Source organism: Salmo salar, unplaced genomic scaffold (genome assembly GCF_905237065.1).
Source record: "Salmo salar unplaced genomic scaffold, Ssal_v3.1, whole genome shotgun sequence".
Lineage (NCBI taxonomy): Eukaryota > Metazoa > Chordata > Actinopteri > Salmoniformes > Salmonidae > Salmo > Salmo salar.
In genome coordinates this window covers 350,221-365,000 of record NW_025550918.1, presented here as the reverse complement: position 1 = coordinate 365,000, position 14,780 = coordinate 350,221, and the positions used below count along the sequence as shown (strand labels likewise).

The 14,780-nt window shown below is 40.4% G+C and overlaps 1 protein-coding gene and 1 pseudogene across 1 annotated transcript in view; one reads left to right on the top strand and one right to left on the bottom strand.

Annotated features, from left to right (window-relative positions):
- The window catches only part of LOC106594146 (DNA topoisomerase 3-alpha-like), a 65,742-nt gene extending 63,200 nt beyond the window's left edge, over positions 1-2,542 (bottom strand). The window contains 4 exon segments of the mRNA XM_045714005.1: positions 329-404; positions 517-590; positions 821-880; positions 1,906-2,542. Coding sequence (XP_045569961.1) covers positions 329-404; positions 517-590; positions 821-880; positions 1,906-2,127 — 432 coding nt within the window. The 5' untranslated portion in view covers positions 2,128-2,542.
- Positions 2,543-2,579: 37 nt separating this feature from the next.
- The window catches only part of LOC106602080 (guanine nucleotide exchange protein smcr8a-like), a 30,895-nt pseudogene continuing 18,694 nt past the window's right edge, over positions 2,580-14,780 (top strand).

The following is a 14,780-nucleotide window of genomic DNA, read 5'->3' as shown; positions in this document are numbered from 1 at the left end:
GTTCAAGACAGAGGACAGTTCAAGACAGAGGACAGTAACATTTCAAGACAGAGGACAGTAACAGTTCAAGACAGAGGACAGTTCAAGACAGAGGACAGTAACAGTTCAAGACAGAGGACAGTTCAAGACAGAGGACAGTAACATTTCAAGACAGAGGACAGTAACAGTTCGAGACAGAGGACAGTTCAAGACAGAGGACAGTAACAGTTCAAGACAGAGGACAGTTCAAGACAGAGGACAGTTCAAGACAGAGGACAGTAACAGTTCAAGACAGAGGACAGTAACATTTCAAGACAGAGGACAGTAACAGTTCGTAAAACTAGACTACCTTGATCTGAACAAAGTTCTCAGGACAATACTTCTCCACCTCGGCATCAAACAGCAGGACAGGATTACAGCTGTGCCTGGACACACACACACACACACACACACACACACACACACAGTTAAACACACACAGAGAGAGAGAGAGCACTATACGGGGTGTTGTATGAAGACAGAAGTCGTCAGTCTCACCATTTCTGGAACTGAGCCTTAAACTCCAACGCCAGCAAATGTCCGGACACTGACGTCATACACACCGTCACATTCTGTAGGGACACACACACACACACACACACACACACACACACACACACACACACACACACACACACACACACACACACACACACACACACACACACACACACACACACACACACACACACACACACACACACACACACACACACACACACACACACACACACACACAAGAATGAGCAACCACCCAAAATACACCTGGAATAGAACAATAGTGTTGAACGATGTTACTTACCTGTCCAAACAGGTTGTATTCAAACTCATAGAGTTTATTATAGACAGACAGACCCTCACTCTGAAACACAGACAGACAGGTTATTATAGACAGACAGACAGACCCTCACTCTGAAACACAGACAGACAGGTTATTATAGACAGACAGACCCTCACTCTGAAACAGACAGACAGGTTATTATAGACAGACAGACAGACCCTCACTCTGAAACAGACAGACAGGTTATTATAGACAGACAGACCCTCACTCTGAAACACAGACAGACAGGTTATTATAGACAGACAGACCCTCACTCTGAAACACAGACAGACAGGTTATTATAGACAGACAGACCCTCACTCTGAAACACAGACAGACAGGTTATTATAGACAGACAGACAGACCCTCACTCTGAAACAGACAGACAGGTTATTATAGACAGACAGCCCCTCACTCTGAAACAGACAGACAGGTTATTATAGACAGACAGCCCCTCACTCTGAAACACAGACAGACAGGTTATTATAGACAGACAGCCCCTCACTCTGAAACAGACAGAGAGGTTATTATAGACAGACAGCCCCTCACTCTGAAACAGACAGACAGGTTATTATAGACAGACAGACAGCCCCTCACTCTGAAACAGACAGACAGGTTATTATAGACAGACAGCCCCTCACTCTGAAACAGACAGACAGGTTATTATAGACAGACAGCCCCTCACTCTGAAACAGACAGAGAGGTTATTATAGACAGACAGCCCCTCACTCTGAAACAGACAGACAGGTTATTATAGACAGACAGACAGCCCCTCACTCTGAAACAGACAGACAGGTTATTATAGACAGACAGCCCCTCACTCTGAAACAGACAGACAGGTTATTATAGACAGACAGACCCTCACTCTGAAACAGACAGACAGGTTATTATAGACAGACAGCTGAGATAAACAGAGACAATCACACCTTGTTGATGTGAGAGAATTATGTCATGAGAAGACAACTGGAAGCTGAAATAAACAGACAAATCGTCCCATGTACTGATAAAAGCCATATCTCTCTCACACACATCTAAGACCAAACCCATCAACACATGAACAGACTCACCCTCCTCATTCTGCCGTTGGACATGATGTCCGCGATGCACTTGGCCGCGTCATTCTTCTCCGCCACACAGAGAACCCGTTTGATCGGAGTCCGCCGGATCATGTCTCCCGGGGAGTCTGTCCTCTTATACCCGGTAACGCGAAACCCTCTGTGGATCTGGAACCGTAACGTTAACGGTCGTCCGGATGTGAACAGAGCCCTAGTCAGATGGTGTATCAGCATAGCTTAGCCTAGCCTAGCTTAGCTTAGCCAGGACGCATTGGAGCTACACATGTCATAACGTTAATTAAACACGTCGTGGTCAACTAACACCAAGCTAACATTAGTCAAATCTATCTCCAGAATTGTTGTTACAAACTGTTATTTATTCATAAAACTGTCCAGATCTCACATGTCAGTTAGCTTGATGGGAGTAGCTAGCTAAGTCATGTCAAACTTCAAACCTGAAGTTGCCGAAACTTAACTTTTAACACTTTTCCTAATCACCTAACCGCAATGTACGATGTAACGTGGATCCAATCTGCCAATAAATAAGTTGTTTTTAAAACTATTTTTTTGACAACTGAAAGGGGTTGATTAAACGGCAGCTAAATTTGATGTTATGGATTTTACAAATTCCGCGCCTGTCAACAACTGTCGTAAAAACTACTGTCGTAAAACAACTATCGTAAAACAGCTGTCGTAAAAACAACGGTCGTAAAAACACGTCCTGTTCGTGTGAATATTTTTTTTTTTATTCGATGTCCTTTAATTTTACGCCAAAATACTACGTGAAGTATCTATTTTCAAGATTGAAATTGTGATTTATAATTTTAAATTATGTTGAATGTGTAACATTAGGGGGGTTTGTAATTTTAGGACAGCTAGCTACTTCCTTATGTGAGCTGGTCAGGTGGTTAGTACCAGCGGAGTAAATATGGCGACGGTCATGATGTACATTTTACATCAAATACTTTCACTGTATTAACTACTGGGACTTTTATATATACCAGTACATGACGTTCCCACTGCCGATATTACCCGGTAACGGTGCACGATTCCCGGACGAGCAATGTGTCATTGATGGGGGGATACGGTCGTGTTCCGTTTTGCATCGTCTGACGTCGGTACTGTACGGGGGACGGAGCCGGGGGACCGAGCCAGATAGATAGTCCCCGGTGTTAAGTGTTATTGTTTATATTACAGCGGTGACAGACAGACAGACAGACAGGTATAACAGACAGACAGACTTTGGTCAGATGTCATGTTGATGCGGGGACAGAGACAACCGTCAGTGTCATGGACTGTTACTCCCAGCCAGTAGAGGGATACAGACCGACAGACAGACAGACTGGCTATCAGGCAGACAGACAGACAGACAGACAGACAGCTAGCCTAGTGGATGGACTTCCTCTGATGTCATAGCTGACCCCCGGCCCGCCCGGTCCAGAGAAAATGATTGGTGCCCCAGATGTGGTGGCGTTTACTAAAGAGGATGATTTTGGGGAGGTAGGGTACCCCGACCCCCCGGGTGGTACCAGAGGAATTCTCTGTCCCTCTGTTCCCATCGAACAACAACGCTAACCCCTGGGCCAAGACCTCGTACGCCAAGTTCACTAAGGACTTCATCCTCATATCAGAGTTCTCCGAGCAGGTCGGTACCGTGTGTGTGTGTGTGTGTGTGTGTGTGTGTGTGTGTGTGTGATGAGCTCACCTTGTGTGTTTTCCTCTCCTCCAGGTGGGCCCCCAGCCTCTGCTCACCATACCTGATGACCCAAAAGTGTTCGGGACCTTTGACCTGAACTACTTCAGTCTGAGGATCATGTCTGTTGACTACCAGGCCTCGTTCGTAGGGCACCCTACCGGCAGCGGATACCCACGACTCAGGTAGCTGTCCTACTGTCTGTTGTATTCTACTCTAATGATATCCTATTGTACTCTACCAAGGCCTCGTTCGTAGGGCACCCTACCGGCAGCGGATACCCACGACTCAGGTAGCTGTCCTACTGTCTGTTGTATTCTACTCTAATGATATCCTATTGTACTCTACCAAGGCCTCGTTCGTAGGGCACCCTACCGGCAGCGGATACCCACGACTCAGGTAGCTGTCCTACTGTCTGTTGTATTCTACTCTAATGATATCCTATTGTACTCTACCAAGGCCTCGTTCGTAGGGCACCCTACCGGCAGCGGATACCCACGACTCAGGTAGCTGTCCTACTGTCTGTTGTATTCTACTCTAATGATATCCTATTGTACTCTACCAAGGCCTCGTTCGTAGGGCACCCTACCGGCAGCGGATACCCACGACTCAGGTAGCTGTCCTACTGTCTGTTGTATTCTACTCTAATGATATCCTATTGTACTCTACCAAGGCCTCGTTCGTAGGGCACCCTACCGGCAGCGGATACCCACGACTCAGGTAGCTGTCCTACTGTCTGTTGTATTCTACTCTAATGATATCCTATTGTACTCTACCAAGGCCTCGTTCGTAGGGCACCCTACCGGCAGCGGATACCCACGACTCAGGTAGCTGTCCTACTGTCTGTTGTATTCTACTCTAATGATATCCTATTGTACTCTACCAAGGCCTCGTTCGTAGGGCACCCTACCGGCAGCGGATACCCACGACTCAGGTAGCTGTCCTACTGTCTGTTGTATTCTACTCTAATGATATCCTATTGTACTCTACCAAGGCCTCGTTCGTAGGGCACCCCTACCGGCAGCGGATACCCACGACTCAGGTAGCTGTCCTACTGTCTGTTGTATTCTACTCTAATGATATCCTATTGTACTCTACCAAGGCCTCGTTCGTAGGGCACCCTACCGGCAGCGGATACCCACGACTCAGGTAGCTGTCCTACTGTCTGTTGTATTCTACTCTAATGATATCCTATTGTACTCTACCAAGGCCTCGTTCGTAGGGCACCCCTACCGGCAGCGGATACCCACGACTCAGGTAGCTGTCCTACTGTCTGTTGTATTCTACTCTAATGATATCCTATTGTACTCTACCAAGGCCTCGTTCGTAGGGCACCCTACCGGCAGCGGATACCCACGACTCAGGTAGCTGTCCTACTGTCTGTTGTATTCTACTCTAATGATATCCTATTGTACTCTACCAAGGCCTCGTTCGTAGGGCACCCTACCGGCAGCGGATACCCACGACTCAGGTAGCTGTCCTACTGTCTGTTGTATTCTACTCTAATGATATCCTATTGTACTCTACCAAGGCCTCGTTCGTAGGGCACCCTACCGGCAGCGGATACCCACGACTCAGGTAGCTGTCCTACTGTCTGTTGTATTCTACTCTAATGATATCCTATTGTACTCTACCAAGGCCTCGTTCGTAGGGCACCCTACCGGCAGCGGATACCCACGACTCAGGTAGCTGTCCTACTGTCTGTTGTATTCTACTCTAATGATATCCTATTGTACTCTACCAAGGCCTCGTTCGTAGGGCACCCTACCGGCAGCGGATACCCACGACTCAGGTAGCTGTCCTACTGTCTGTTGTATTCTACTCTAATGATATCCTATTGTACTCTACCAAGGCCTCGTTCGTAGGGCACCCTACCGGCAGCGGATACCCACGACTCAGGTAGCTGTCCTACTGTCTGTTGTATTCTACTCTAATGATATCCTATTGTACTCTACCAAGGCCTCGTTCGTAGGGCACCCTACCGGCAGCGGATACCCACGACTCAGGTAGCTGTCCTACTGTCTGTTGTATTCTACTCTAATGATATCCTATTGTACTCTACCAAGGCCTCGTTCGTAGGGCACCCTACCGGCAGCGGATACCCACGACTCAGGTAGCTGTCCTACTGTCTGTTGTATTCTACTCTAATGATATCCTATTGTACTCTACCAAGGCCTCGTTCGTAGGGGCACCCTACCGGCAGCGGATACCCACGACTCAGGTAGCTGTCCTACTGTCTGTTGTATTCTACTCTAATGATATCCTATTGTACTCTACCAAGGCCTCGTTCGTAGGGCACCCTACCGGCAGCGGATACCCACGACTCAGGTAGCTGTCCTACTGTCTGTTGTATTCTACTCTAATGATATCCTATTGTACTCTACCAAGGCCTCGTTCGTAGGGGCACCCTACCGGCAGCGGATACCCACGACTCAGGTAGCTGTCCTACTGTCTGTTGTATTCTACTCTAATGATATCCTATTGTACTCTACCAAGGCCTCGTTCGTAGGGCACCCTACCGGCAGCGGATACCCACGACTCAGGTAGCTGTCCTACTGTCTGTTGTATTCTACTCTAATGATATCCTATTGTACTCTACCAAGGCCTCGTTCGTAGGGCACCCTACCGGCAGCGGATACCCACGACTCAGGTAGCTGTCCTACTGTCTGTTGTATTCTACTCTAATGATATCCTATTGTACTCTACCAAGGCCTCGTTCGTAGGGCACCCTACCGGCAGCGGATACCCACGACTCAGGTAGCTGTCCTACTGTCTGTTGTATTCTACTCTAATGATATCCTATTGTACTCTACCAAGGCCTCGTTCGTAGGGCACCCTACCGGCAGCGGATACCCACGACTCAGGTAGCTGTCCTACTGTCTGTTGTATTCTACTCTAATGATATCCTATTGTACTCTACCAAGGCCTCGTTCGTAGGGCACCCTACCGGCAGCGGATACCCACGACTCAGGTAGCTGTCCTACTGTCTGTTGTATTCTACTCTAATGATATCCTATTGTACTCTACCAAGGCCTCGTTCGTAGGGCACCCTACCGGCAGCGGATACCCACGACTCAGGTAGCTGTCCTACTGTCTGTTGTATTCTACTCTAATGATATCCTATTGTACTCTACCAAGGCCTCGTTCGTAGGGCACCCCTACCGGCAGCGGATACCCACGACTCAGGTAGCTGTCCTACTGTCTGTTGTATTCTACTCTAATGATATCCTATTGTACTCTACCAAGGCCTCGTTCGTAGGGCACCCTACCGGCAGCGGATACCCACGACTCAGGTAGCTGTCCTACTGTCTGTTGTATTCTACTCTAATGATATCCTATTGTACTCTACCAAGGCCTCGTTCGTAGGGCACCCTACCGGCAGCGGATACCCACGACTCAGGTAGCTGTCCTACTGTCTGTTGTATTCTACTCTAATGATATCCTATTGTACTCTACCAAGGCCTCGTTCGTAGGGCACCCTACCGGCAGCGGATACCCACGACTCAGGTAGCTGTCCTACTGTCTGTTGTATTCTACTCTAATGATATCCTATTGTACTCTACCAAGGCCTCGTTCGTAGGGCACCCTACCGGCAGCGGATACCACGACTCAGGTAGCTGTCCTACTGTCTGTTGTATTCTACTCTAATGATATCCTATTGTACTCTACCAAGGCCTCGTTCGTAGGGCACCCTACCGGCAGCGGATACCCACGACTCAGGTAGCTGTCCTACTGTCTGTTGTATTCTACTCTAATGATATCCTATTGTACTCTACCAAGGCCTCGTTCGTAGGGCACCCTACCGGCAGCGGATACCCACGACTCAGGTAGCTGTCCTACTGTCTGTTGTATTCTACTCTAATGATATCCTATTGTACTCTACCAAGGCCTCGTTCGTAGGGCACCCTACCGGCAGCGGATACCCACGACTCAGGTAGCTGTCCTACTGTCTGTTGTATTCTACTCTAATGATATCCTATTGTACTCTACCAAGGCCTCGTTCGTAGGGCACCCTACCGGCAGCGGATACCCACGACTCAGGTAGCTGTCCTACTGTCTGTTGTATTCTACTCTAATGATATCCTATTGTACTCTACCAAGGCCTCGTTCGTAGGGCACCCTACCGGCAGCGGATACCCACGACTCAGGTAGCTGTCCTACTGTCTGTTGTATTCTACTCTAATGATATCCTATTGTACTCTACCAAGGCCTCGTTCGTAGGGCACCCTACCGGCAGCGGATACCCACGACTCAGGTAGCTGTCCTACTGTCTGTTGTATTCTACTCTAATGATATCCTATTGTACTCTACCAAGGCCTCGTTCGTAGGGCACCCTACCGGCAGCGGATACCCACGACTCAGGTAGCTGTCCTACTGTCTGTTGTATTCTACTCTAATGATATCCTATTGTACTCTACCAAGGCCTCGTTCGTAGGGCACCCTACCGGCAGCGGATACCCACGACTCAGGTAGCTGTCCTACTGTCTGTTGTATTCTACTCTAATGATATCCTATTGTACTCTACCAAGGCCTCGTTCGTAGGGCACCCTACCGGCAGCGGATACCCACGACTCAGGTAGCTGTCCTACTGTCTGTTGTATTCTACTCTAATGATATCCTATTGTACTCTACCAAGGCCTCGTTCGTAGGGCACCCTACCGGCAGCGGATACCCACGACTCAGGTAGCTGTCCTACTGTCTGTTGTATTCTACTCTAATGATATCCTATTGTACTCTACCAAGGCCTCGTTCGTAGGGCACCCTACCGGCAGCGGATACCCACGACTCAGGTAGCTGTCCTACTGTCTGTTGTATTCTACTCTAATGATATCCTATTGTACTCTACCAAGGCCTCGTTCGTAGGGCACCCTACCGGCAGCGGATACCCACGACTCAGGTAGCTGTCCTACTGTCTGTTGTATTCTACTCTAATGATATCCTATTGTACTCTACCAAGGCCTCGTTCGTAGGGCACCCCTACCGGCAGCGGATACCCACGACTCAGGTAGCTGTCCTACTGTCTGTTGTATTCTACTCTAATGATATCCTATTGTACTCTACCAAGGCCTCGTTCGTAGGGCACCCTACCGGCAGCGGATACCCACGACTCAGGTAGCTGTCCTACTGTCTGTTGTATTCTACTCTAATGATATCCTATTGTACTCTACCAAGGCCTCGTTCGTAGGGCACCCTACCGGCAGCGGATACCCACGACTCAGGTAGCTGTCCTACTGTCTGTTGTATTCTACTCTAATGATATCCTATTGTACTCTACCAAGGCCTCGTTCGTAGGGCACCCCTACCGGCAGCGGATACCCACGACTCAGGTAGCTGTCCTACTGTCTGTTGTATTCTACTCTAATGATATCCTATTGTACTCTACCAAGGCCTCGTTCGTAGGGCACCCTACCGGCAGCGGATACCCACGACTCAGGTAGCTGTCCTACTGTCTGTTGTATTCTACTCTAATGATATCCTATTGTACTCTACCAAGGCCTCGTTCGTAGGGCACCCTACCGGCAGCGGATACCCACGACTCAGGTAGCTGTCCTACTGTCTGTTGTATTCTACTCTAATGATATCCTATTGTACTCTACCAAGGCCTCGTTCGTAGGGCACCCTACCGGCAGCGGATACCCACGACTCAGGTAGCTGTCCTACTGTCTGTTGTATTCTACTCTAATGATATCCTATTGTACTCTACCAAGGCCTCGTTCGTAGGGCACCCTACCGGCAGCGGATACCCACGACTCAGGTAGCTGTCCTACTGTCTGTTGTATTCTACTCTAATGATATCCTATTGTACTCTACCAAGGCCTCGTTCGTAGGGCACCCTACCGGCAGCGGATACCCACGACTCAGGTAGCTGTCCTACTGTCTGTTGTATTCTACTCTAATGATATCCTATTGTACTCTACCAAGGCCTCGTTCGTAGGGCACCCTACCGGCAGCGGATACCCACGACTCAGGTAGCTGTCCTACTGTCTGGAATGTAAATCACAGAAAAAGCCTTCCCTGTAGCTCAGTTGGTAGAGCATGGTGTTTGCAACACCAGGGTTGATGGGTTCGATTCCCACGGGGGGCCAGCACAGAAAAAAATGTATGAAATGTATGCATTCACTACTGTAAGTTGCTCTGGATAAGAGCGTCTGCTAAATGACTAAAATGTAAATGTAAATATAGCTGTTCTACTGTCTGTTTTATTCTACTCTAATGATATACTACTGTCTGTTTTATTCTACTCTAATGATATCCTATTGTATGTTTTATTCTACTCTAATGATATCCTATTGTACTCTAATGATATCCTACTGTATGTTTTATTCTACTCTAATGATATCTTATTGTATGTTTTATTCTACTCTAATGATATCCTACTGTATGTTTTATTCTACTCTAATGATATCTTATTGTATGTTTTATTCTACTCTAATGATATCCTACTGTATGTTTTATTCTACTCTAATGATATCCTATTGTATTTGTACTCTACTCTAATGATATCCTATTGTACTCTAATGATATCCTATTGTATGTTTTATTCTACTCTAATGATATCCTATTGTACTCTAATGATATCTTATTGTATGTTTTATTCTACTCTAATGATATCCTATTGTACTCTAATGATATCCTATTGTATGTTTTATTGTACTCTAATGATATCCTATTGTATGTTTTATTCTACTCTAATGATATCCTATTGTATGTTTTATTCTACTCTAATGATATCCTACTTTATGTTTTATTCTACTCTAATGATATCCTATTGTATGTTTTATTCTACTCTAATGATATTCTACTTTGTTTTATTCTACTCTAATGATATCCTATTGTATTGTACTCTAATGATATCCTACTTTGTTTTATTCTACTCTAATGATATCCTATTGTATTCTACTCTAATGATATCCTACTTTATGTTTTATTCTACTCTAATGATATCCTATTGTATGTTTTATTCTACTCTAATGATATCTTATTGTATGTTTTATTCTACTCTAATGATATCCTATTGTATGTTTTATTCTACTCTAATGATATCCTACTTTATGTTTTATTCTACTCTAATGATATCCTATTGTATGTTTTATTCTACTCTAATGATATTCTACTTTGTTTTATTCTACTCTAATGATATCCTATTGTATTGTACTCTAATGATATCCTACTTTGTTTTATTCTACTCTAATGATATCCTATTGTATTGTACTCTAATGATATCCTATTGTACTCTAATGATATCCTATTGTATTGTACTCTAATGATATCCTATTGTACTCTAATGATGTCCTATTGTATGTTTTATTCTACTCTAATGATATCCTATTGTATGTTTCATTCTACTCTAATGATATCCTATTGTATGTTTTATTCTACTCTAATGATATCCTATTGTACTCTAATGATATCCTATTGTATGTTTTAATCTACTCTAATGATATCCTATTGTATGTTTTATTGTACTCTAATGATATCCTATTGTATGTTTTATTCTACTCTAATGATATCCTATTGTATTGTACTCTAATGATATCCTATTGTATGTTTTATTATACTCTAATGATATCCTATTGTACTCTAATGATATCCTACTTTGTTTTATTCTACTCTAATGATATCCTATTGTATGTTTTATTGTACTCTAATGATATCCTATTGTATGTTTTATTCTACTCTAATGATATCCTACTTTATGTTTCATTCTACTCTAATGATATCCTATTGTATGTTTTATTCTACTCTAATGATATCCTATTGTATTATACTCTAATGATATCCTATTGTATGTTGTATTGTACTCTAATGATATCCTATTGTATGTTTTATTGTACTCTAATGATATCCTATTGTATGTTTTATTCTACTCTAATGATATCCTATTGTATTTGTATTCTACTCTAATGATATCCTACTTTATGTTTTATTCTACTCTAATGATATCCTATTGTATGTTTTATTCTACTCTAATGATATCCTATTGTACTCTAATGATATCCTATTGTATGTTTTATTGTACTCTAATGATATCCTATTGTATGTTTTATTGTACTCTAATGATATCCTACTTTGTTTTATTCTACTCTAATGATATCCTATTGTATGTTTTATTCTACTCTAATGATATCCTATTTTATGTTTTATTGTACTCTAATGATATCCTATTGTATGTTTTATTCTACTCTAATGATATCCTACTTTATGTTTTATTCTACTCTAATGATATCCTATTGTATGTTTTATTCTACTCTAATGATATTCTACTTTGTTTTATTCTACTCTAATGATATCCTATTGTATTGTACTCTAATGATATCCTACTTTGTTTTATTCTACTCTAATGATATCCTATTGTATTCTACTCTAATGATATCCTACTTTATGTTTTATTCTACTCTAATGATATCCTACTGTATGTTTTATTCTACTCTAATGATATCCTATTGTATGTTTTATTCTACTCTAATGATATCCTACTTTATGTTTTATTCTACTCTAATGATATCCTATTGTATGTTTTATTCTACTCTAATGATATCCTACTTTATGTTTTATTCTACTCTAATGATATCCTATTGTATGTTTTATTCTACTCTAATGATATTCTACTTTGTTTTATTCTACTCTAATGATATCCTATTGTATTGTACTCTAATGATATCCTACTTTGTTTTATTCTACTCTAATGATATCCTATTGTATGTTTTATTCTACTCTAATGATATCCTATTGTATGTTTTATTGTTCTCTACTCTAATGATATCCTATTGTATGTTTTATTGTTCTCTACTCTAATGATATCCTATTGTATGTTTTATTGTTCTCTACTCTAATGATATCTTATTGTATGTTTTATTCTACTCTAATGATATCCTATTGTATGTTTTATTCTACTCTAATGATATCCTATTGTATGTTTTATTCTACTCTAATGATATCCTATTGTATTTGTACTCTACTCTAATGATATCCTATTGTACTCTAATGATATCCTATTGTATGTTTTATTCTACTCTAATGATATCCTATTGTATTTGTATTCTACTCTAATGATATCCTACTTTATGTTTTATTCTACTCTAATGATATCCTATTGTATGTTTTATTCTACTCTAATGATATCCTATTGTACTCTAATGATATCCTATTGTATGTTTTATTCTACTCTAATGATATCCTATTGTGTTGTACTCTAATGATATCCTATTTTATGTTTTATTGTACTCTAATGATATCCTATTGTATGTTTTATTGTACTCTAATGATATCCTACTTTGTTTTATTCTACTCTAATGATATCCTATTGTATGTTTTATTCTACTCTAATGATATCCTATTGTATGTTTTATTCTACTCTAATGATATCCTATTTTATGTTTTATTCTACTCTAATGATATCCTATTGTATGTTTTATTCTACTCTAATGATATCCTACTTTATGTTTTATTCTACTCTAATGATATCCTATTGTATGTTTTATTCTACTCTAATGATATCCAATTGTATATGTATTGTACTCTAATGATATCCTATTGTATGTTTTATTCTACTCTAATGATATCCTACTTTATGTTTTATTCTACTCTAATGATATCCTATTGTATGTTTTATTCTACTCTAATGATATTCTACTTTGTTTTATTCTACTCTAATGATATCCTATTGTATTGTACTCTAATGATATCCTACTTTGTTTTATTCTACTCTAATGATATCCTATTGTATTCTACTCTAATGATATCCTACTGTCTGTTTTATTCTACTCTAATGATATCCTATTGTATGTTTTATTCTACTCTAATGATATCCTATTGTATGTTTTATTCTACTCTAATGATATCCTATTGTATGTTTTATTGTACTCTAATGATATCCTATTGTATGTTTTATTCTACTCTAATGATATCCTATTGTATGTTTTATTCTACTCTAATGATATCCTACTTTATGTTTTATTCTACTCTAATGATATCCTATTGTATGTTTTATTCTACTCTAATGATATCCTACTTTATGTTTTATTCTACTCTAATGATATCCTATTGTATGTTTTATTCTACTCTAATGATATTCTACTTTGTTTTATTCTACTCTAATGATATCCTATTGTATTGTACTCTAATGATATCCTACTTTGTTTTATTCTACTCTAATGATATCCTATTGTATTGTACTCTAATGATATCCTATTGTATGTTTTATTATACTCTAATGATATCCTATTGTACTCTAATGATATCCTACTTTGTTTTATTCTACTCTAATGATATCCTATTGTATGTTGTATTGTACTCTAATGATATCCTACTTTATGTTTCATTCTACTCTAATGATATCCTATTGTATGTTTTATTCTACTCTAATGATATCCTATTGTATTATACTCTAATGATATCCTACTGTATGTTTTATTGTTCTCTACTCTAATGATATCCTACTTCATGTTTCATTCTACTCTAATGATATCCTATTGTATGTTTTATTCTACTCTAATGATATCCTATTGTATGTTTTATTATACTCTAATGATATCCTATTGTACTCTAATGATATCCTACTTTGTTTTATTCTACTCTAATGATATCCTATTGTATGTTGTATTGTACTCTAATGATATCCTACTGTATGTTTTATTCTACTCTAATGATATCCTATTGTATGTTTTATTCTACTCTAATGATAGCCTATTGTATATGTATTGTACTCTACTGTATTTGTATTGTATTCTAATGATATCCTATTTTATGTGTGTTGTACTCTAATGATATCCTATTATATTCTACTCTAAATAGTTTCTGTTACATTCTATTATATTCTACTCATTATATTATTCTACTCTAATTCTATTATATTCTACTCTAAATAGATTGTTACATTCTATTATATTCTACTCTAATTCTATTCTGTTCTGTTTTATATTATATACTACTATATTTTTTGTTATTCTATTATATTCTACTCTAATTTTATTATTTTCTACTCTAAATAGTTTCTGTTACATTCTGTTATTTTCTACTCATTCTATTCTGTCCTAATTATTTTCTATTATATTATACTCTAATTCTATTATTTTCTACTCTAAATAGATTGTTACATTCAATTATATTCTACTCATTATATTATTATACTCTAATTCTATTATATTCTACTCTAAATAGTTTCTGTTACATTCTATTATATTATACTCTAATT